The sequence below is a fragment of the Petaurus breviceps genome, unplaced genomic scaffold, assembly GCF_028583685.1.
Source record: "Petaurus breviceps papuanus isolate PSGF00001 unplaced genomic scaffold, PetGlider_PUasm1.0 187, whole genome shotgun sequence".
In the NCBI taxonomy this organism is placed as follows: domain Eukaryota; kingdom Metazoa; phylum Chordata; class Mammalia; order Diprotodontia; family Petauridae; genus Petaurus; species Petaurus breviceps.
Window position 1 is genome coordinate 23,186,825 of NW_027185799.1, and position 23,237 is coordinate 23,210,061.

Consider the following 23,237-nt stretch of genomic DNA (forward strand, 5'->3'; position numbering starts at 1 on the left):
AGATCACACAGGTAGTAAGAAGCAGAGGGAGGATTTAAATGCAGTTGTTCTGGCTCCAAAGCCAGTTTTCTTTTCACTTCTATGCCTTAGCTAGCCTTCCAAATACAGCTGTCATGTCCTTACAATTCTTCAACTGAACATTTTGCATTTCTTTTGCTCATCTTCATACAACAAGATCTGTTGTCTCATCATCCCTTAAAATGATTAACATGGGTAAAGCATTTTGCAAACATGAAAGCTCTAACTTTTTTATTTCATTCTTATGTTATTATCTCATTCTTATCCTTTTCGTGGAGTTCAGACAAAAGAGGTTCTCAAAAAAGTCACTATCCTGCTGTTGTTTTACATTCAGTATTCTGTAGATTCTTAAATATAGAGCTAACATTACTTTTGTAATGAAATAGAAGAAGTATTAGAATGTACACCAATCTGTTCTAGGTTTGTGGAAAGCATCTTGGGGACCACTTCCATAGCATACAGGATGATAGATGTTTCACCCAATTCCCACATGATTTTAATTTCTTCTACTGGAATTGCAGGCTTTTCCTTATTCTGTACTTAGGTTAGAGATAACTTTAGCATTTTGTATGGGAAGTCTATTAAAAATGTAGTTCTTAAGTTTTGTGAAACAATGTTATGTCGCAGTAACAAAGATGCTGATGCTGTCTAAACCCTAAGCTTCCTTAGTATGGGGGAATTCCTAGTATGGAATCCTCTTTTACCTATGCAAAAAAATAACTTATCTGTACCTTAGAGTTGCTTGAGGGCTCTAAAAGGGGTAGGTAACTTGCCTTTGTCAACCCAATCAGTAAAAATCAGTGGCAAAATTTGAATCCTGATCTATCATGAGCCCCAAGACTTCTTGTCCACCATGGCACCCTGCCCCTCAAAGTTCTATGTAAACCTGCACTGTAAGTTATGGTTACCCCTATTTTATAGATGAGAAAACTGAGACTTAAAGTGGTAAAGCCACATGTTCAGGATCATTTGGTCACTAAGTGCTTTACTTGAACTAACTGCCTCTTTCAGGCCACAGAAGCTGACTTTATTTACTTACTTGATTGATTGTTTGCATTGATTGAATTGATTGCTTGTTTTGGCTTCATAAGGACCCGTGCTGCATCCTTTCTCCCCTCCATTAAAAAGCTCGGTTTTGATAAAAGAACAGAGCCTAATGCCTTCTTTACATTCTTGTTCTTCTCACCTTCTTCTTTCAGGATCAGTATCAGTTCTGCTACCGTGCCGCACTAGAATACCTGGGCAGCTTTGATCACTATGCAACGTAAAATCCCCTGCCCCTACCCGGATCTTTACTGCAGAGAGCCTCTTCTGAGCCATACACCGTGCTGGAGAAGGACTTTGTAACTTCTAGCTAAAGACCAATCAGTGGGAATACTAAAAACAAAACAAACAAAAACAAAGAAAAAAAAACGAATAAAAAACTATTCCATGTGGACCAAGAATTCACAGTTTAATAATCTAACCTGAAAAATAATAAAAGAATCCTGACTGGTGAGGCATCTGAAGGATTTCATTTACAGATACCTTAAGGATTCAACTTTGGTTGAAATTAAAGGGAAGAGGAAATTATTGCAAAGAACCATCATCTTGTCCAGGATTGCATGAAAGGGGAAATCTGGAGAGTCCTGCAATTCAGGGCAAGATGTTTGTTAAGCAGGCCACTTCCTGGCTCCTTAAAACTACAGCAACATCAACCACAACCACAAACACACCAATGGACTCTGCTTCAACATCACCCCTTCCCACCATACTGCTCATAATAACACTTTAGGGGAAAGGGGAGGGGGGAATGTTTAAAAAGAAAGTCCTTGATTTAGTTTTTTAGTATTGTAAAGATACTGCTGACCTGTGCTTCATTTTTAACTGTGTAAACTTGTTTCCTCTTTTTTTTTAACAAAAGGTTATTATTCAATGAAGTGAATTTAAAGACAAAAGTTGCATAACTTCATTTTTGATTTCAAAATCATAGATTTTTTTAAGCAGTAGAACTGTTATCTGTAATATCTTGCTGTAGAAATGTTAAATAATTTGAAAATTTGCACATTTTTGTGCAGTCCTATATTTATCTACAGTACCGCAGTCTTGTCAGATATTACTTTTATACTTACTTCTGTTCAGTTTCATTGTACAAGGAAGTACCCATTTTAATTGGATAATCCAAGTGAGGGGTTTGGGTTTTGCCTTTCTTTTTTTGTTTATTTGGGTTTTTTTTTTCTTTTGGAATCAACAGGGAGGCGCAAAGTATAAAGCTGCTGCTAACATATAGATATATATATATAGATAGATATGTATAGATCCATTCCTCATGGATGTATATGTATATATATATATATATATATAGTGTGTCCTCTCATGAATACAGAGATAGCTATTCTTCCACAATTTGATTTCTTTAAAGTGGTGGGCAAAGTATCTAGAACACCACGTTCAATTTTTTTTTTTTTACATTTTTACATTTCTGAATTTCAGAAAACTTTGGTTTTAAGGGAAATGAGGAATGCACATCAGTGGTCGTCAAACCTCACCCCTAAATCCCTACCCCACGCCCCCAAATTCATACTCATACCCAAGTAACATTTTGTTAGTGAGGCTTCCAATGAAGTTCAATATTTGTAACCCTCTAGTGCAATAAAAATCATATTATTAAATATTAAATAAGAGGTGTGCATGTGGGAAAGGTCAGTGCATATCCCTTTAGGAGGGGAGAATGTTGTAATATATCAACTATCAAGTTGTTTAAAAAAAAGTGTATTCAATCGTATATTGTCTATAGTATGTGCTACAAAATTTGCATTTATGATATGTAACAGGGGCAAAGCCAAACTCATGTTGCTCTGTTCAGTCAGAAACATTGTGTGGCATACAGCATTCCTAGAAAATGCTGGTTTTTATTTTAATTTTGCATTTAGAGTGCCTTATAATTGATGCCTATTTTAATAGCATTTCTTTTTCACTTTTTGTTTGTATTGATATTAGTTATTCGTATCTGTTAACCTTCCAATTAAAGCATTATATCTTTTTAGCACATGTACAAAAATACTTTGAGTAATAATGCATTCCTAGATTTCAGCTGAGTAGGGGATGTTAATGAGTGACTATACCAGCCCAAAGCATTTGGATAGTCAGGGCCCTATTTCCTTCCATAATTCCCTACAGCACGCAAAGCTACTAATTCCCTTCCAATAGTCCCTTCCAAATCTGCTCTCAGAAGTGAATCATGTAATGCCAGTATTGCTATCGGGAACATGTAGTACTGCACTAGATGTATTTGTTTTAAAGAAAAACACATCATTGGCAACCTTTAGAGCATCATCAACACTGCATTTGGATTTTTCAAGTAGGAGGAAAAGCCCGCCAAACATCATCAAGTATTTCCCAGAAAATATGTAGGAAGCCATGGAGGACAGTACTGGTTTTTGCCTTGTCCTGTACCATTTCGAGCAACTGTTTAAAAAAATTTTCCGAGGAACTCTGAAAGAGGTTTGGTATAACTATAATACCACAGTTTGGGTTTAATTGCATGTGTATTCCACATATAAGGCTATTTTTTTTCATATTTTCCCATTGCTAGCAGAAAGAAATCCAAGAGACCAAACACTTGCAAGCATTGTATTTGAGCACTTTTGTAAAAAATATATATAATAATAATAATAAAAAAAGTATCTAGAAGGCTACCTCAGAATGAGACTCTATAACCTACATCAGAACCAGAGAAAAATGTGCACTATGTGGTTTTATTGTTGTGTTTTCTTTTAATTTGTATCTTTTGAAGAGTTATTAAAAGTGCCAGATAACTTAGTGCAGTAATGTTCTTTTAGCCAAACATAGGGAGTCAGCCAGACATGCATCATGGAAACACACCATTTTGGAAATGTAGAATCAGAAGGACCATTGCCCACCAGAGCTGTCAGTCTAAGAGCAATGGCTCTCCAGAAAACTTCTGCCCATTTGTTAAAAACGAGTGACAAGAATAATTACAAGACCAAAAAGAACAAGGAAAGTACCACAGACAAAAGAGGCGGAGACTATTCCAGAAATCTTGCTGTTCGGGAAGTTGTCTTTAAAGACAGCACCCTAAATGCGTCATTGATGTGCATTCCATTTTCTGTACTTTTCTGTATAGCCATTCTCTCTCTTTTTCTTTTAATTTCCAAGGTAAATTTCTTTACCTACAGTTCTCATAGTTCTCCAAGATTCGAAATTAGTTTCATCACCATAATAAGTACGGTGCTATTATTTACCTATGTATGTGTAGTTATGTATAATTTTGTAATTAGTTACAATGGAAAAAAATCAAAATATATAAAAATGATTTGTACAGAACTTTATTTTATCTCTTTTTTAAAAATGATTTGCATGGTTAGACAATGGCGAGGACAGCCAGGGGAGGGAAAGGGCCTCTAGGGAGATTTGCACTTTCTATACCTTTGTACTATGCACTGCCCTATTGATTCTACACCCAATAATGTTATTACTTGAACCCATCTGTAAGAAACTGCTTCTGAAATTCACTTGTGTGTATGTAAATAACACAGAACATGGAAACAGGAGGGAAAAAAGTCTGCAGTGGTGATGTGGCTTTTTTTCCTTTCCTGTTTTCTTTTTTGTTTCATTTTATTTCTTTATCTCTCTAGATCTCTCTTTTTTTAATCTCTCCCCTCCCCCAACTCATTTTTCTCTTTCAAATTTTGGTTTTCTTTGGGTTTTTGGGTGCCCTGATACTCCAGCAGATATCAGAAGGCTGCAGATCCATCCTCTCCATCTGTCCCGTGGCTTTGCCATTCAAGCTTGGAGTGTCTTTACAAAGATAATAAAAATTGTGTTCTTTGCTCTCGTTTTGGATGCATAGACTGAAAAAATAAAAAAAATAACTTGTAAAATGGCTTGTTAAAAAATACAATTACCTCTAATTAGTAGTACGCGTAAATGTTTTACAGAATGAAAGGCGTGCTTTTTATTTTCTTACTTCGTTACATTGGTGGCGAAAGACGTCTGTATGAAAATCAGTTCTTTGCTGACACAAGTTCCATTTGTTACAAATGAATTCTAATAAAAATGTCAGTGTTATGCAGCCCTCGTTCTTTTTTCCCCTCCTCAAACACCTTGGCTTTGAAAGGAAAACCGTTTATTTCCTCCTGTTCTTCTTCTTTAGCCACTTTCCTTCTACATAAATGTGATGGTAACCTTGAAGCTATGACAGTACTTCTTATTGAGGCAGCTGTTTTAAAGGCCATCTTACAGGGGCCAGTATCCACTGCCTGGAATTATGCTTTTCAAGTAATTTCTTTTGAGAAAATGCCCAGACTAGGTTAAAGGAAGTTTGGGTCCAGTCCCTACTGATTCAGTAGTGTTTCCAAGTAAATCATTAATGGCTGGGTTCTTGGCTTAGAGTGAAATTAAGATTCATGAACTTAGAGATTCTTAAAGAAACTGTGCTTGAATTTATTTGGAAAACAGGATGCAATGTGGGGAGGAGAAATGGATTTGTTGATGGATGACCTGGCTTTGAACTCTAACTGGTTTTTTCAAAACTAGGTGCCAATCAAGGGGGTGAAGGAATAGAAGTTCAAGTTATATAAGGATTCATTGAAAGAGAAAGGTAATGCATACCCTGAAGAAAGAACAGCAAAGAACAAGTCCAACCTTGGACTAGTTTCTTCTCCTCTCAGACTCTATTTCTACAATTGTAAAATGGGGACAGGATAACGGGGAGAGCATTTCAATTAAATAATGCCTAAGTTCTCCATCTCTAAATTTAAGATGTGTTTATTTATCTCATGATAATATTGATGTAGGAAATTCTTGGTGCAATTTTTTTTCTAATATGCAAATTGGGCAACTTCTCTGGCTGTAATTTATGCTCTCAGAAAGTTGCCTAGAGCCCTGAGAGGTTAAGTATCTTGTCCAGCATCACACAACCAGTATGTTTTAATGGTAGGAACTGATTCCCAGGTCATCCAACCCCATGTTCTGCAATGCTGCCTTTTGTGATCATCTAGACTCTCCTCAAAATGATTATGATTCAAGAACTAGTTCAGTTGATGGAAAGAGTCATGGGAAAAGTCAGTGTCCTTTGATCCTAAACATTTACAAAACTAGTTTTGAGCTACTGAAGGAAGCCATCAACAAAATATAGATTTTGACTATTCCTCAGACCCAGTGAGAGAGCCCTGCCTATGTTTTAGATTAACCCCACATACATATTTCCTTGTTGGTATTTCATTGGTGAACCTCCCAGAACATGAACAATCTTTGAACCCTAGGGAAGATAGATACTCTAGAAGCAAATATATTATTTAAAGTACAATCACAATTTCTGAATGTATATAGATAAGCTTCCTAGCTCTTCCTGGCATTTCCAAGAATGAAGAGTACCAGGTTTAATGTAGAACATTTCTTGGGGAGATCAATACAGAATGTTCTGAAAAGTGTTCTATAGATTTAAGGCTCAGCTTAAATCATTTGTGTGATAAAATAAAAAGTCTACTTATTAAGTTATTATAGCCCATGGGTTTAAGGGCAGATGATAAAAGGAAATGAATGATGGTGCTAAGTCAAAAAAAATTGTAAGAAATAAATATAATGAAGATCCATAGGAGTAAACTCTAGAGAGTTCACCGGTGGTAAGTCTGTGTGACGATAGAGTGATTATTAAATGAGACATTCCATAAACCAAATGTGATTTTTGTTCTACCTGATGCCAAATTACAGATGGGACTGTTGTTGCTTTTCCCACTAAAATGACTAATTATCTGACTGACTTGATCACATCATTTGGTTACTGCAGGATGAACATTGAACTTAGAGTCAGTAAGGCCTGAGTTTAAATCTTGTTTTAGATTTAGACATGACCTAGCCTTGTGACTTTTTTTGTAAACTTGACTCTTTTTCGACCTCTGGATGCTATATAATGGGAGTGGCAATAACACCTACCTCACAGGGTTGTTGTGAGGGCCAAATGAGACAATATAGTTAAAGAGCTTTGTAAACCTTCAAGTGCTATGTAAAGATTTGTGGTTCTTGCTGTTGTTACTATTTGGGTGGGCAGGCATCTAATATAAATACAAAACAACTTTGACAAAAGAGATCCCAAGGTTGTATCGGACAACAAGCTGAAATTCTTTTTCCTCCTGCCGTGACTTAAATGGAAAAGGTCTCCCATTTGTCTCATCCTCCGGCCTCTTCTCCAACCTCATTTCTAAAGTAAGATTGAGTAGAGACCATATGATTCTTCCTATCTTTGTAACAATGAATCAACTAGAATTTATTAAATGCTTACTATGTGTAAAGCAATACATTAAGGGCTAGAAATACAAAGAAAAAGCAAAAACACATCTTCAAAAAGCATTCATTCTAATTAGGGAGACAAACATGTTCATAGATAGGAACATATAAATACAGAATAGATGGTAATTTTAGAGGGGAAGGCACTAACATCTATCTGGGAGTACTGGGAAAGTATTATTGAAGTATTGAAGATGGTACTTAAGGTGAGATTTAAAGAAGCCAAGAATTCCATAGGGTAAAGGTTAGGAGAGTCAGAGCAAAGGCAGATAAGAGAGGTAACATTGTATGTGAGGAACAGCAAGAATAATTGCAACCAAATAATGCATAAACAGAAGTTGTATGTTAGGGGTGGCTAGGTGACACAGTGAATAGACCACCAGCCCTGGAGTCAGCAGGACCTGCGTTCAAATCTGGCTTCAGACAAGTAACACTAGCCATGTGACCTTGGGCAAGTCACTTAACCCCAATTGCCCTGCCCTCCCCCCTCCAAAAAGCAAAAAAATAATTTTTTTTAAAAAGAAGTTATATGTTTTAAAAAAAAAAAAGACTAGAAAGATAGGAGGGGGCTATGTTGGGAAAAAAATTTAATTTCAAGCAAAGTGATTTATTTTTGATTACTGAAGTAATAAGTTCTTGGAATTTGCTGATCAAAGAATGTGATATGGTCAGAACTATAGTTCAGGAAAATAACTTTGGCAGCAATATGGAGGATGGAATGCAGTGGAAAGAGACTCTTGGAGCAAATTCAGATGATTATGAGTTGCTTTCCTAGAGTATTGTCTTTGTAAAAGGAGAAAAGGGCATGTATGGGAAATTTGTATAAAAAAATGAGAGTTGGTAACTGGTGATGTAGGGTGAGAGAGAACAGTCAAACGTGACACAATCCCAATTCCTGATCTTCAGCTATCATTTCCTTTTAATTGGCTGCCAAATCTCAGGACTGCCCTGACCTCTCTCCTAAACTCAAGTTGTTTATTTGTTTTAGTCATACCTGATTCTTCCTGGCAAACATACTGGAGTGTTTTGCCGTTTCCTTTAGCTCATTTGACAGAAGAGGAAACTGAAGCAGAGAAGGTTAAGTGACTGCCCAGGGTCACACAACTAGTGTCTGAGGTCAGATTTGAACTCATGAAGATGAGTCTTCTGACTCCAGGGCAAGCATTCTATCCATTTCACCATCTGGCTGTCCCCCCTTGAACTCACGACCAACTTTTATTTCCATTTGTCCCCTTTGTATACATTTCTACCTGATTGTGCTAAATCACTACAAATTCAACATATTCAAAATCAAGCTCATCTCTTCTAAGTCTGTTCCTCCTCCTAACTTCCCAAGTCTTTTAATGACATCATTGTTTGTCCATCCACACTCAAAACACAGGTCATTTTTGATTCTTGCCTTGACCCCTATATCCAATCAGGTACCACATCTTTTCATTTCTAATTTGGCAGCATCCTTCATGTCACCCCATTTGTTTCCACTTGCATTTCCACTACTTCTAGGTGAGGTACCTTTTGCCTTAACAGTTCTAAAACCTTGAAAACTAGTTTCTCGGGTTCTAATCTCTACAATGTTGCCAGGTAAATCTGCATGAAGAATAATTCTGATCATTTCCCAAGCTTCTTAAAGACCTTCACAGCCTTTTCCCTTTCTATCTTTCCTATGCTTTAGTCCCCTCCATATACTCCATATAAAATGGCCTTCTTTTGTTGTTCAGTCATCTCAGTTGTGTTCAACTCTTTGTGACCCCATTTGGGGTTTTCTTGGCAAAGATACTAGAGTGGTTTGCTATTTCTTTCTCCAGCTCACTTTATAGATGAGGAAACTAAGGCAACAGGGTTAAGTGACTTGCCCAGGGTCACACAAAGAGTAGGTGCCTGAGGCTAAATTAGAACTCAGGTCTTCCTGACTTCAGGCCCAGTGCTCTGCATACTGCAGTACTTAACTGCCTTACTGGACTTCTTACTGTTCCTCAAATACTTTACTTCCTCTTCCCAACTATCAATCTCTCAATTCCATGACTTTTTACTGGCCATCCCCCATTCCTGGAATGCTCTTCCACATCACTTCAGCTCCCTAGCTTCCTTCAAGACTCAACTTAAACCCTGCCTTCTATAAGAGGCCTTTCCAGTTACCCCTACTGCTGGATCCTCCTCTCTGAGACGACCTTTTAATTCTGTTGTTTGCCTATATTAGAATGTGAGTTGCTTGAGGGTAGTCACAGTGATGGCATTTCTTTGGCCTCTCTAAGCATAAACTTAGTCCAGTGCCTGGCACATGGTAAGTGCTTAATAAATGTTTGTTGACTTGTCTTAATCTCATCAGCCCTTTTCCTCCTCTCCCAGCTTAGAAAACTTAAAAACTTAGAAAATTCCCTCTCACCAAATAAAGTCCAAATTCTTTCACTTAGTTTTCAAGGGTATCTATAGGATTTAGTCCAATTATATCTTTCCAGTTTTATCTCCCACTAATCCCTTTCACTCTACCTTTGCTCATTCCCTAAAAAAGTCCCCTTTGCTTACACAATTCCTTCTCATTCTCTTGGAATGTTCTCCTTCCAAGTTCTGTCACTCGAATTACTCCCCATCCTGCCAGGCTTTGTCCACATGTCATCTTCTCTCTTAATCTTCCTTTAATCCTACTAGCTAGATGTGATCTTGGTCCTCTCAATGAAAGGTGAGTCAACACTTTCACATTTTATATTAGAACATATGTACATAGTGTTGAACATGCAAGGTAGTTTCATGGATAGAATGCTGAGCCTGGAATCAGGAAGATGCCTATTCAAATCTGGCCTCAAACACTTACCAGCTGTGTGACCCTGGGCAAGTCACTTAACCCTGTTTGCCTCCATTTTCTCATCTATAAAATAAGCTGGAAGAGGAAATGGTGAACCAGTGCACTATCTTTGCCAAGAGAACCCCAAATAGGGTCATGAAGAGTGACATGACTGAAAGGACAGAACACATGCCTTTATCTCCATGCTATATTATAAGAGGGCAGAGATTATTTCTTATTAATGTTTTTATCTTTCAGGGCACCTAACATCATACTATGCACATGATAGGTACACAGTATTTATTGAGTGAATGAGGTGTGTGTGTGTATGTATGTATGTGTGTATACAAATGTATGCATCACATTACTACCAGACTTGTGCTTTCACCGCTCTCCAATGGGAAAACTTCCCCCACCAACATATATATATATATATATATATATATAATTAGTTAATTTTTCTGCTACTTAGAGAATTAGAGAGTTCCTGGAGCATTTTAAGGTTAAGTGAATTGCCCATACAGTATGTGTCAAAGGCAAGGAATAAACCCAGTCCTTCTTGACCTTGAGTCTGGCTTTCTATCCACTATGCCAAACTGCCTCTCTTAAAAATAGTATGAGCATTATGTAGAAATATAAGAAAGATAAGATGTTTAACAATGCACACTGTATCAATAGTTAGGCCTTTATTATAATATGGCATCAGTTTCTAAGCTCAACAACTTAAGTGGGACTTGAAGAAAGTTTGGGGGTGGCGGGATGAGGGGTGGATTTTAGTAGACATAAAGTCAATAAGAAACAATAGTATGTCCTAGAATATTATTGTTGTTTGAGTCATTTTGGTTGTGTCCTACTCTTCATGATCCCATTGGAGGTTTTCTTGGCAGAGATACTGGAGTGGTTTACCATTTCCTTCTCTAGCTCATTTTACAGATGAAGAACTAAGGCAAACAGGATTAAGTGACTTGCCCAGCATCACACAGCTAGTGTCTAAGGCCAATGCCCTAGAATCCAAAGACACTAATATAATTTTAGACACCATTAAAGGCAGGAGAGGAAACAAGCATTTATTAAGTTCCTGCTATGTGCCAAGTGCTCTGCTAAATGCTTTAAAAATATCTCATTTGATCTTGTCCCTGTAAATCCTTCTCAAGGTGTCTACCCAATGGCCTTCCTTTAAATCTCCTAACTCTATTTGGATACCAATGTGAAATGCAGGCCATCCATTGGTTATCCCTAACTCTCACTCAATGGCTGTACTTCTTCCTCTTCTGGTCACTAATCTCTCTCATGACATCCTTTTAGTCATTTCTCCTATTAAAAGAGGTTTAGTGTTTAAAAATTGGGAAGCAGAAGAAATCCTCACCTTCAGTCCTGTTCACACCACACCTGGAGTATTATGCTTAGTTTTTAGTGTAACATTCAACATTCGAGGAGCATTTAAGAAGGACCTTCATGAACTGGAGATTATCTAGAGAAAGCTAACCAGGATGATGAAGGGGTTTTAGTTCACACCTTATAAGGATTGATTTACGAGACTCTGAAAAAAGCAAAACAAAGATATAAGAAGAACAGAGAGCTGGCTTCCAGTTTGACAGACTGTCACGTGTAAGAGGCTCCAGAGGACAGAAATGGTAGGAATGAGGGGAAGTTACCAAAAGGAAGGTTTCAGTTTCATGTAGTGAAAAGTATTCTAATAAGTAGATCTATCCAATAATGGAATGAACTGCTTTACAGGTTCACGAGCTCCCCTTCACTAAAGTCTTTTAAGGAAAAATTGGATGACTAATTGGGGAGCTCTTGTTCATGAATAGGTTGGGCCAAATGCTTTTGAGATAGTCTCTAATTCTGAGATGCTGTGATCTTAAAAATGTTCAAAAGAAAAGTCACAGTTTTGAAAAATAAAATCTAGGGGCGGTCAGGTGGCTCATAGAGTAAGAGCACCGGCTCCAGTGTCGGGATGACCTGGGGATCAAATCCGGGCTCGGATACTTAGCACCACACCCAGAAATAACTGGCCATGTAACCTTAAGCAAGTTACTTAACCCCGATTGCTTAAAAAAAAAAAAAGAAAAGAAAAATAAAATCTTCGGGAAAAAAACTTAAAGGAAAGGTCATGAAGACAATCTTTAAAGCTATGAAGGGCTAAACAGGAATGTGAATATTAGTTCTCCATTGTCACTGAGGCCAGAAGAAAAGAAAATACACTTACATGGTCAGCTTGGGAAATTTCATTGTTTCATACAGATAAATTAATGATCAGCAAACATTGCAAAACACTGGGATGAATTTCTAAGGTACTAGATTTCCTTTGCTGTTCTAGGCAGTTGGGATGAAAGTGATCATTGGACTTTGTATTGGTAGGAATTGCTGATGATGCTACAAAGGTTGCAATTCACCTCTATTGTCTAGATTACTAAATAAATGTGACTTATTAGGGTCATGAGTTTGATCTTCACATGTGACAGCTAGTTGCAATCTCCATCCTTAGTCTAGCCAACTATCTCATTACAATATACTAGCAGTCACAAGGAAAACATAATGAGACTGGAGAAAGATTAGTGCAAATCATTTGCCACTGATGAAAAAAATAATTAAATGCACAACTATAATTCACTGAAGGCATCTAAATACGATGGGTCAATTAATTTTGTAACAAGATTGAAGGATAATCCAAGAGATATTTTTGTGTAATAAATTGCTGAAATTCGAAAATGAGGTTTCCACTTCACAGAACAGATTCTACATGGGAGATATACATGGGGCAATATGGATAGAAATTAAACAGGATGGGGTTTTGGTCACTTTTGGAGGAAGAAGTTCCTGAAATGCTGAAATCAGTCATATTTCAAAACATTCCATTCATATCAATTCAACCAAATATTCATATAGTGCTTAGTATAATCCAGGTTATAAAGCCAGTCCTTGACCTCAAGGAGCTTACATTCAATGGGGATTAGAGGAACAATATGAACACAAGCAAATACAAATATATACAAGATAATTTTTTTTAATTGGGAGGCAGGGATTGAGATCAAGAAAGGCCTTGTTGGGGTGGCTAGGTGGCTCAGTGAATAGAGCACTGGCCCTGGAGTCAGGAGGACTTGAGTTCAAATCCAGCCTCAGACACTTGTCACACTTACTAGCCATGTGACTTTGGGCAAGTCACTTAACCCCAATTACCCTCCAAAAGCAAAAAAAAAAAAAAAGGCCTTGTTTAAGAAGTGGAACATGAGGTGAACTTTGAAGGGAGTGTGAGTTTTCACGAGGGGGAAGTGAGAAAGGGGAATTCCCTGCAAGGCTCATTGCATGGGGGGTAGGGATTGGAATGCCACATAAGAGAAGCTGCAAGTAGGCCTTAGGCCAGTTTGGCTAGCATCAAGAGTACATGAGGGGGCAGCCAGGTAGCACAGTGAGTAAGAGCACCGGCTCCAGTGTTGGGATGACCTGGATCAAATCTGGGCTCAGATACTCAGCACCACACCCAGAAATAACTGGCCGTGTAACCTTGAGCAAGTTACTTAACCCCGATTGCTTTAAAAAAAAAAAAAAGAATACATGAGGGGGAATATGTAAAACCAATCTCTCTTTGGCAGGCTGAGGCTAGATTTTGAAGGGCATTAAATGCCAAACAAGAATTTATATTTTTGGCTTCAAATTAATGAGGAACCAATGAATGTTCTAGAACAGAAGAGGGTCATGGTCCAACCTGTGCTTTAGGATTATCCTTTTGGCAGGTATGTGGAGAAAGATAACTTGGAAAGGGGAGAGATGAGAGTCAGGAAGACCAAGTCAAAGGACCAGTTACCTTAAAATGTCAGGATATTAGTAGGTTCATCTTCCTATTGAAATGACAGAAGTATATTATAAAGACTAAAGTTAAATGGGAAGAATTTAGGGGGAAGGTCAGCTGGCACATTAGGAGGGGAAGGGGTCAGAAGAGGAGATAACTCTATGACTGCCATGGGAGTAGAGGCTGAGGCCTGAGTGGATGTTGCCTCAGGGTGAGGGGCCACAGAGGGAGGCACTTCAGCCTGACCAGTGTCTGGGACCTGAGCGGGGTTCCTGAGAGGGGAGGAGCCATGCTGGGAGATGCAGAGTAGGAGATATGGATGGTGTAGGAAGCAGGAAATGAGGGGGTTTAGGCTAGAAGAAAAGGGAAGGCAAACCAAGGGGAAAGGGTTGGGGTACAGCAGAAGGGGCTGGGGGACCTGCCTCAGTGACCTGAGCAGGAGTTGTTGAGGGGGGAGGGGCTGGGGCTGAAGCCATAGGAAAGGGGTCATTTAATTGGTCCCCACTGCCCCTCTGTGGAGGGGCTCTAGCTTCAATCATCTCACAGTCTTTCCTGAGACTAGGCCAGTTCACTTTGATAGGCTCAAGGGTGGGAAGTCTAGTAACAGAGGCTTGGGCTCAGCCGAAATGTAGGGCTTATTGCCTCATACAGATGCCTCATCAAATGAGATGATTTAATCAGAGTTCAAGGGGATTCCCAGAGCCTGTACCTCATCACAAGTAGGTCCCAGAAAAAGAAATGGATTTTAACAGGCAAAGACAAAAGGGGATGTATTTTAATGGAGACAACCCTTTTTATGGATTAGGCTGAAAAATCATTCTGCTGATTTCTCTGAACATAGGATGCCGTGTTAATTACTGTGGAGGAAAAGAAAAGATACTTGGTTGTCTCTTCTTTAGTGTTCATTTAGTGCTGTGTAATACAGTGTTTTATGGTTATTAATTATTTGTCTTGCAGTGTCCTTGTGACTGAATCACTGCTCCCTTCTCTGAGTTACTAATTAGGAAAACTAGAACAGAGTTCTTATTATATCACGACTTGTTGAGGTCATGAAATGAGAAGATTCAGGTTTAGAAGTAAAAGTGAGAGTTCCTTAGTTCGTTGGCATGCTAACAGCATATAGGATGCAGGTTCAGGGTGAAGTATAACTTGTGGACAGCCTACATGTCCCACTGGTATGCACACCCTTCTTTAGATCATCAAAAGGAAGACACATGAATAGAAGCCATCTGGATTATGTTAAAAGATCTTATACTAAAAATGTTTTCCCAACTGTCCCATTTTGGTAAACATCTAGATCAGTCAAGAAATGTTAGTGTTAGTTTTCTTAAAAATTCAGAGGTAAAAACCAAAACAAACTAGAGCTTGGCGCTGTTTTTTTGGAGTCCAAGTAATCCATCAGAGGCAAAAGTACCTTTCAAAAGATAGGGGAATCAACCCACTTGCTAATTCCCCTTCTCACATCAACAAACTGCTGTGAAGCAAGAGATTTATTTAGGTCTTGTAATTATTGATGAGGTGACTAACCAAGCCATTGTTGTGCATGGAGTAAGTAGCAGAGTCAGGATTCAAACACCAATTCTTCAGCCCCAAATTCAGCACGTTTCTAATTCTCCTATGATTCCTCCTTGATTTCCTTGTCATCTAAATGAATAGATTAAGATAATCCCAAACTCTAGCTCAGTGATGTTCCAGCCATTGGAACATTATCTTATGTGTATAGTTGGAAGCAAATTGAAGTCCCAGCAGATTCCTGGGGGTTTGCCTCCTCTGTTTTAATCTTTTCAGGCAAAGGATAGAATGAAGACTGGTTTAGGTGATGAAAAGAATGTCATCCAGCACTGTTACAATGGTCTATGATAGCACTTCTGAAATATCCCTGTAGAAATGAAGGGTCAATATTTTCAAATTCCTTTGGAACTGATTAAAATCCAAATTTATCCCAGAGTTTTGTTTAAGGTTCTTTCCCTTCTTAGGCCTCAGTTTCTTCATATGTAAGATAAGGGAGATTAGATCTCTTCCCATTCTGAACACTGTGATTATATATTCTAAAAGAAACACATTTGTTTGACTTGGGAATTAGACTGACCCAGTGTTGAATTTGGAGTCAGGAAGAGCTGAGTCCAAATCCTGCTTTAAATACCTATTACCCACTTACTGCATAGGATTGCTGGAAAGCTTAAATATAATCATGTATATAGAGCACTTTGCAAACTTTAAAGATCTATATAAATGATAATTATAATTATTTTTCATCAAAGCCTTTCTGGAAACTGAGGTCTTACATATTCACTATTATTCTGCTCAGGGAGCATCTGTCATTGGACAATGTTGAGCTTAGAGTCTGGAAGACTTGAGTCAGAATCCTCCATTAGAAAGGCAAGTCACATTAACCCCTTAGCCTCAGTTTCCTCACCTGTAAAATAAGGACCATGACAACTCTTGCCTCACAGGGTTCTTGTGAGGCTCAAATAAAGAAAAATTTGTAAAGTGCTTTTGTAAAACTGAAAGTACTAGTACTTTATTAAGCAAAAAAATAGGGCCTCTACTGGTGGAAGGGGTAGGAACAAGCATTTATTAAATACCTATTGTGTGTCAGACACTAGGCTAATATTATCTCATTTCATCCTCGCAACAATTCTGTGATATAGGTGCTATTATTGACCCTATTTTACAGCTGAGGAAATGGGGGCAGATAGATCTTTGTGCCCCCCCAGCCCCCCAGAAGTTTTCCCTCCTTTTTTCAGTATGTAGACAGTAACACAGAGAGTCAGAAGATTTTTCTTTCCTGATGCAGTGAGTCATATCTGGTATAAACATCTGTGACTGGCTTTCATAGACGCGGAGATTGATAACCTGCATATAGGACATTGTAATGAATAGCGATCATTTTGCATTGGGGCTATAAATAGGATACTTTTGAACTCCAAATGCATTCTGCTTGCTTCTGTCAGCAGAATGTAAGAAAAAGGCCATTATTATAGCAGGAACAAGCAAATGGGCTTTCCTTGCCAGTAAAAGCAGTATGTAATATACTCAACATCCTTATTAGATCTGAAACATAAGTTCATTCACTGTCAGTTCAGAACCCCATAGAAAAATTGAAAGTATTTTCTCCCTTCTCAAGATCCTAAATGTCTAACTATGAGTACAAGTGGTTTTTCATGGGTGTAGGTGTGTATGGGGGTGGGGGGTGGGGGCACATTGAGGAAGGGATGAGTCATTTGGACAGCCTACAATTTTCCTGTGACAGTTTTATTCTGCAAACCCATTTGGCTCCACATTCATCAGCATACATAGTGATGTGAGTCACCCCAAAGCAGAAGGAATTGGGTAAATGGGCAAATCAAAGGTAGACTTGAGGAATAACCATTCTTGTTCTGAGGGGCTGAGCAGTTAAGCACTGTTAAGCATTTTGTTGCTCTGTAGCTTATTGGATTTAAATTGTTGGGGTGTGATGGAAAGAACCCTGAACTAGACATCAGGAAACTAGGGGCCAGGGACAGGTTCTAACAGGTAAAAGCTATGTGTCCTTGGGCAAATAATAATAATAGCTAAAATTTACAACATATAATATGTAAGCTAACATTACATAATAACTAACATTTACACAGTATAGGCCAGGCATAGTACTAAGCAAATATCATCTCATTGGATCCTCACAACATCCCTAGAAGGTAGGTATTAACTAATTATCCCCATTTCACTTGAGGAAACTGAGACAAACAGAGGTTGTGACTTGCCAGGGTCACACAGTTAATAAGTGTCTGAGGCTGGATTTGATCTCACATCTTCCAGGCCCAGCACACTATCCACTATGCCACCTGACTGCTTCCCTTAATTAAATCACTTCATTTCCTAGCCTCCATTGATTCTTATCTTTAAAATGAGGAAAATAATCTTATCCCAAGAGGAAGTCACTAAGATCTCATTGCTGAGTGTTGGGATGATGGATGATCTAGTGAAATGACTCACAGACAGGCCAGTGTCTCATCCCATGAGACCCACATTCATGTCCTCCAGCAAATTCTCCTCAGGGTGTGCACCCCCTGCTTTTGTTACCTTTAACTCCCAATCCACGACTAGCCTACTTCCTCTTCTGATTATGCATCCTTAAAGTCATTTCTCCCATGATAAAATAAGTCATTTCTGCTTCCTCATAAGAAAGGGTCCTCTATGCATATGTCCATTCTTTGGGTGAGACATAGTTAAATCCTTTGGAGAGTGTGGTATTGGCTGACTGGTCACTAAATAGTGCTATCAATAGAATACTATAGTTAAAAAGGTGAATTTGGGGGGCAGCTAGGTGGCACAGTGAATAGAGCACCAGCCCTGGAGTCAGGAAGACCTGAGTTCAAATCTGGCCTCAGACACTTGATCACACTTACTAGCTGTGTGACCTTGGGCAAGTCACTTAACCCTGATTATCCTGCCTTCTCCCTCCAAAAAGAAAAAAAAAAAAAAAGATGAATTTTTGTTTCTGGGAAAACTGAGAATCATTCAAATCCCTGAATGATTTCTCACAAACAATACAACCTGTTCTCCTCCTACTCAATTCTGGATTGTTCAATGATGATTGTTCAACCAGAGTATGATGATGGACCAGCTCTATGAGTAGGGCATAAAACTGGATAGCAAAGTCTGAACAATAAGCATCCTGCACAGTGGAAGAACTATCGGGCCTTGAGTTATGAAGACCTGAGTTCAAATCTGGCTTCAGATAACTTGATAGATGCTTGTCCTGATCAAGTCACTTAACCTTGTTTGCCTCAGTTTCCTCATCTGCAAAATGAGCTGGAGAAGAAAAGAGCAAACCACTCTGGTATCTTTTCCAAGAAAATCCTAAAAGCGGTCACAAAAAGTTGGACCCAACTGACCAACAAACACAATGTGAATAGACAGGCTGAACTCTTAACTGATTATGGATCTTATTTAGAAGGCTCCCCTATGTCCTGAGACTTGATGTACCCATCACAATGTCATCCACAAAGAGGAGCACTTAGAGTGTCATTTTTCTATAATTATAATAGCTAACATTTATATAGTAATTTGAGCTTTGCAAAGTCTTTACATACATTTGATCTTCACATATTATTATCCTCATTTTACAGATGAGGAAAGTGAGGCACAAAAAAAGTTAAGTGGCTTGCCAAGGATTACACAGCTTTTAGATATATCTCTGAGGCAGGATTGGAATTCAGGTTTTCCTGACTCCATGTCCTACACTCCATCCACTATACTACCCAGTGCTCCTAGAAGGAATCATTTTGCTATTTGAACTCAATATTGGCAGATCTTCCATGACTTTAGCCAAAATCTTTGGTGTCTCCCTCCTTTCTTCCATGTTTGGAGTTGATAATAAGAGGGTAAATTGGAGAAAATTATTTTTAATTTATTTTTCATTCGTTTGTTAAGGAGAGGTTTGAAGGTATCATTTTGCTCAACTAAATCAAGGCTTGTTAAAAATAATCAACAAACAAGTATAGTAGAATTCTATATTCTTTTAACCTTTCAGTCAATTGCGTGGTTGCAATGGATGTGGTCTCCAGTGAAACATCATTTTTTTAAATCTCCAGCATTTGCAAGATTAGTCTTATAAACATTTGTAGTACTTAGAAAGTGTTGATTATTTTCATTAAGATTTCATGGTTAGACAAGAGACATATGGATGGTCTGGTAGTTATTGATCATTTCTTGTTTTCTTTTTAAAGATTTTTTTCAAGTCTTTGATATCTGACCTCCTTCAAAATGTTTGAGAATTATTATTGTTAATAATCATAATATGAATAGGTTAGCTTTTTTATAGCACATGAAGGTTTTTCCAAACCCTTTATACATGTTGTCTTATTTGTTTCTTATAACAACCTAGGAGGTAGGTACTATTATTATCCCCATTTTACTGATGAGGAAATTAAGGCTGAATGAGGTTGAATGACTTGGCCAGGGTTATAAAGTAGGATTTAAATTCCCATCTTCCCGACTATAAATCCAGCACTCCATCCATTAAACCAAGCTGCTTCCAATCTAATCTCTCAATCAATACAAAATCTTATCACCTCCAGCATAAGTCATCACTGTATTTATTTGGTCTAGTCAAGCTTTCTTCTAGCTTTGTCTTCTTAGTACTATTTCTACTTTCTTACTTAGCACATCAGGAACCTTGTGTCCAGATGTGATGGCTTCACTATCGCTGATGGAGAAAAAAAATTATTATACAAATTCTGACAGATCTTTTCCCATTTTTCTATGATGTTCTTACTTCTCCCTCTGGTTCTATCCTTAAATGCCATAACAATTCTTAGTTAGACCTTGAACCAAGCTTACTGTAAATTTGTTGCTTCACTTTATAAAGACTTCTCATGAGCATTGTTACATGAGATAACAAATGTCTAATGAAATGTTTGCTTGTTTTTTCTTGTTGCCTTTGGATACATGATAAAAACCAATTCCACCAACTCTTTCATCCATCTTTCTCTCCAAAGAAAATGGGTACCTAAATGCAGTGGATAGAGTGACAGTTCTGAAGTCAAGAAGACTCATCTTTGTGAGTCCAAATCAGGCCTCAAACACTTACTAGCTGCATGGCCCTGGGCAAGTCACCTAATTTTGCTTGCCTCAGTTTCCACACCTATAAAATGAGTTGGAGAAGGAATGGAAAACCACTCTAGTATCTTGGCCAAGTAAATCCCCAAATGGAGCCACAAAGAGTCAGACATGATTGGAATGACTGAACAACTAAAGCAAGGCCATGAACCATCCTTCCATAAAAAGACAATGGTCAGGGGCAGCCAGGTGGCTCAGCGAGTAAGAGTACCGGCTCCAGTGTCAGGATGACCAGGGGATCAAATCCGGGCTCAGATACCACACCCAGAAATAACTGGCCATGTAACCTTGAGCAAGTTACTTAATCCCAATTGCTTAAAAAAAAAAAAGACAATAGTCTGCTAGTTTCATTTATAATAAGAATGTCAAGATTGATATGATGTAATTCCTCTAATAGCATGTCTACTCTTAGTCACTAGATAAAGAACTCACACAGCATACAAACTAAGTGAATGTCTATAGTATAAACACTGTGCTATTTTTTTTAGTACTCTCTGCCTCTTTCCTTTCATACTTTTCACTTCAGAAGAGGAATAAAAATAGCTAGCATTGCATGGTGCTGTCAGTCAGTCAATAAACATTTCTTACATGCCTACTATGTGCCGGTCACTGTGATAAGATTTAAGGTTTACAAAACACTATTTTCAGCATTTGATTTTCCCAACAACTCTGTAAGATAAAAATTGTTATCTTCATTTTGCATATGAGAAAAATTTAAGCTTAGGGTAGGTCAGGATCATACAAGTAATAAGTATGAAAGCCTGAATTCAAACCCAGATCCCTCCTGACTCCAAGTCCAGCATGCTTTCCATTTTGCCCTATCAAAAGATCTTTTAAACCTGACTGCCTCTCTTTCCTTTATGGGTTTCAGTTTCTTCATCTGGAAAATGAAGAAGTTACATCAAATGACCCCTAAGGTCTCTTTCAGCTCTAAATCTTTAATGCTACCTAATAAATATGCTGTTGTGAGAATCTAATGAAATTACATGTGTTGCAAGGCAAATATTATTACTGTTGTTCAGAACTTTCAGTTACATCCAACTCTTTGTAACCCCATTTGAGGTTTTCTTGGCAAAGACACTAGAGTGGTTTGCCATTTCCTTCTCCACTTCATTTTACAGATGAGAAAACTGAGACAAGCAGGGTTAAGTGACTTGCTCAGTGTCACAAAGCTACGAAGTGTCTGAGGCAGGATTTGAACTCAGGTAGATGAATCTTCCAGACTCCAGGCCTAGCACTCTATCCATTGTGCCACCTAGCTGAGCAAGGCCTATATTACAGGTGAAGAAACAGATGGGTGAGTGGGGTGACCTACCCGAATTCTTGCACCTAATAAGCGACAGAGCACCGGTTTGCACTCAGATCTTTAAACCCCAAATTCAGTATGCTTTCTACTACATTGCAGCTATTATTAGAAGTATGAACTGTACATCCACTTTGCCCACAACTCAGAATGGGAGCAACATTCTCACATTCTTTAAGCAACTCAGTAGTTGACACCTCTCTCCCCTATACAATGTTTTTCAACATTTTCAATAAAAAACCCAGAACTTGCTGCTGCCTTTGGTATGCAGATAGACCTTGCTTTTTATGATCAATGGGTTCTTAAAAAGCTTCCAGCAGATTGTAAATTGGGTCATATTTTAAACGCACTACAGGAGCTCTCTGTCTAAAGAAACTCAGCAATGGATCTTTTATAGAGAGTGAGCAATTCTTTTATTAATCAAACAATCACCCCCTAATTTACCCATTTTATATATCCATATTGTCATATACTTCTGTATATCATAATGCATGACAGGCCTCCAGGGTCCTCATTAATTTTTTTTTGGTGGAAAACTCAAAAGATACACCTACACCTTTTTATAGATGCATAGAAAGAACAGTGAAATTGTATATTCTTATGGCCATTCTGACATGCTGCTTGACATGACAGGTTTCAGTCTCATATATTTGGCTGTGCACATCTCTATAACACCAACTGTGCCTAGTAGTATAAGCAGCACCAGTAGGCATTTACTACATATCTCCGGTGGTGGAAAAGACAGTAAGTTTAGGTAAGCTGTTGCTACTCCCCTTTCTCCCCCCAGTGGAATTTACAGTCTCATAAGGAAATGAGACAAGAACTCCAAATAATACAGAATGAGTACATTAGAAATGCATGTAATAAAGTGCTCTTTAAGACTCAAGGTGGGAAGGTCCTTCTGAGGAGAGGAAAGAAAGGAAGATTTGCAGGAGGAAATGGCATTGTAGTTAGGATGACTTCAGTGGTCAGAGAGTTGGGGGAGGACATTTAAGCATAAAAAAAGAACACAATGTGTGTGTGAAAGAAAGAATGAAGGAAGCTGAATAGGAGAGAGAGTAGAGAAAGAACTAACATAGAATAGAGCCCAGAGTCTGTGGAAGCTGGAAGTATAAGATTGTCGAAGTTCTTGAATCCTAGGTTCTGAGGAATATGAGCTTCTCTCGGTTAAGTAGTAAGAAGCCACTGAAGATTTTTGAGCTATGCAAGAAAGATTATTCTTGTAGACATAGGAAGGATGGGTTGAGGCTTTACATCTAATAAGCATCCAATGAATATGTGTTTAATGAGTTCCGATCATGAAATACTGATAAAGGAGTAAGTTTCCCAAAGATTGAAAAAATATCCTTTCAAAATGGCATCTTGTGGAACCAAACAGAAATATTCTAGTCCTTCTTCCATATGAAAGTCCTTAATATACTTAAGGAAAGCAATCATTCCCCTCTTTTTACTCC

At 38.2% G+C, this 23,237-nt stretch overlaps 1 protein-coding gene across 15 annotated transcripts in view; it reads left to right on the forward strand.

Annotated features, from left to right (window-relative positions):
- PTPRD (protein tyrosine phosphatase receptor type D) overlaps positions 1 to 5,092 on the forward strand; it is a 2,782,277-nt gene extending 2,777,185 nt beyond the window's left edge. For all 15 annotated transcript variants that reach the window (XM_069090737.1, XM_069090735.1, XM_069090734.1 and 12 more), the window contains one exon: positions 1,218 to 5,092. In XM_069090737.1, the coding sequence (XP_068946838.1) occupies positions 1,218 to 1,286 (69 nt within the window). In that variant the 3' untranslated portion in view covers positions 1,287 to 5,092. The remainder of the gene's footprint in view (positions 1 to 1,217) is intronic.
- Positions 5,093 to 23,237: the final 18,145 nt, after the last annotated feature.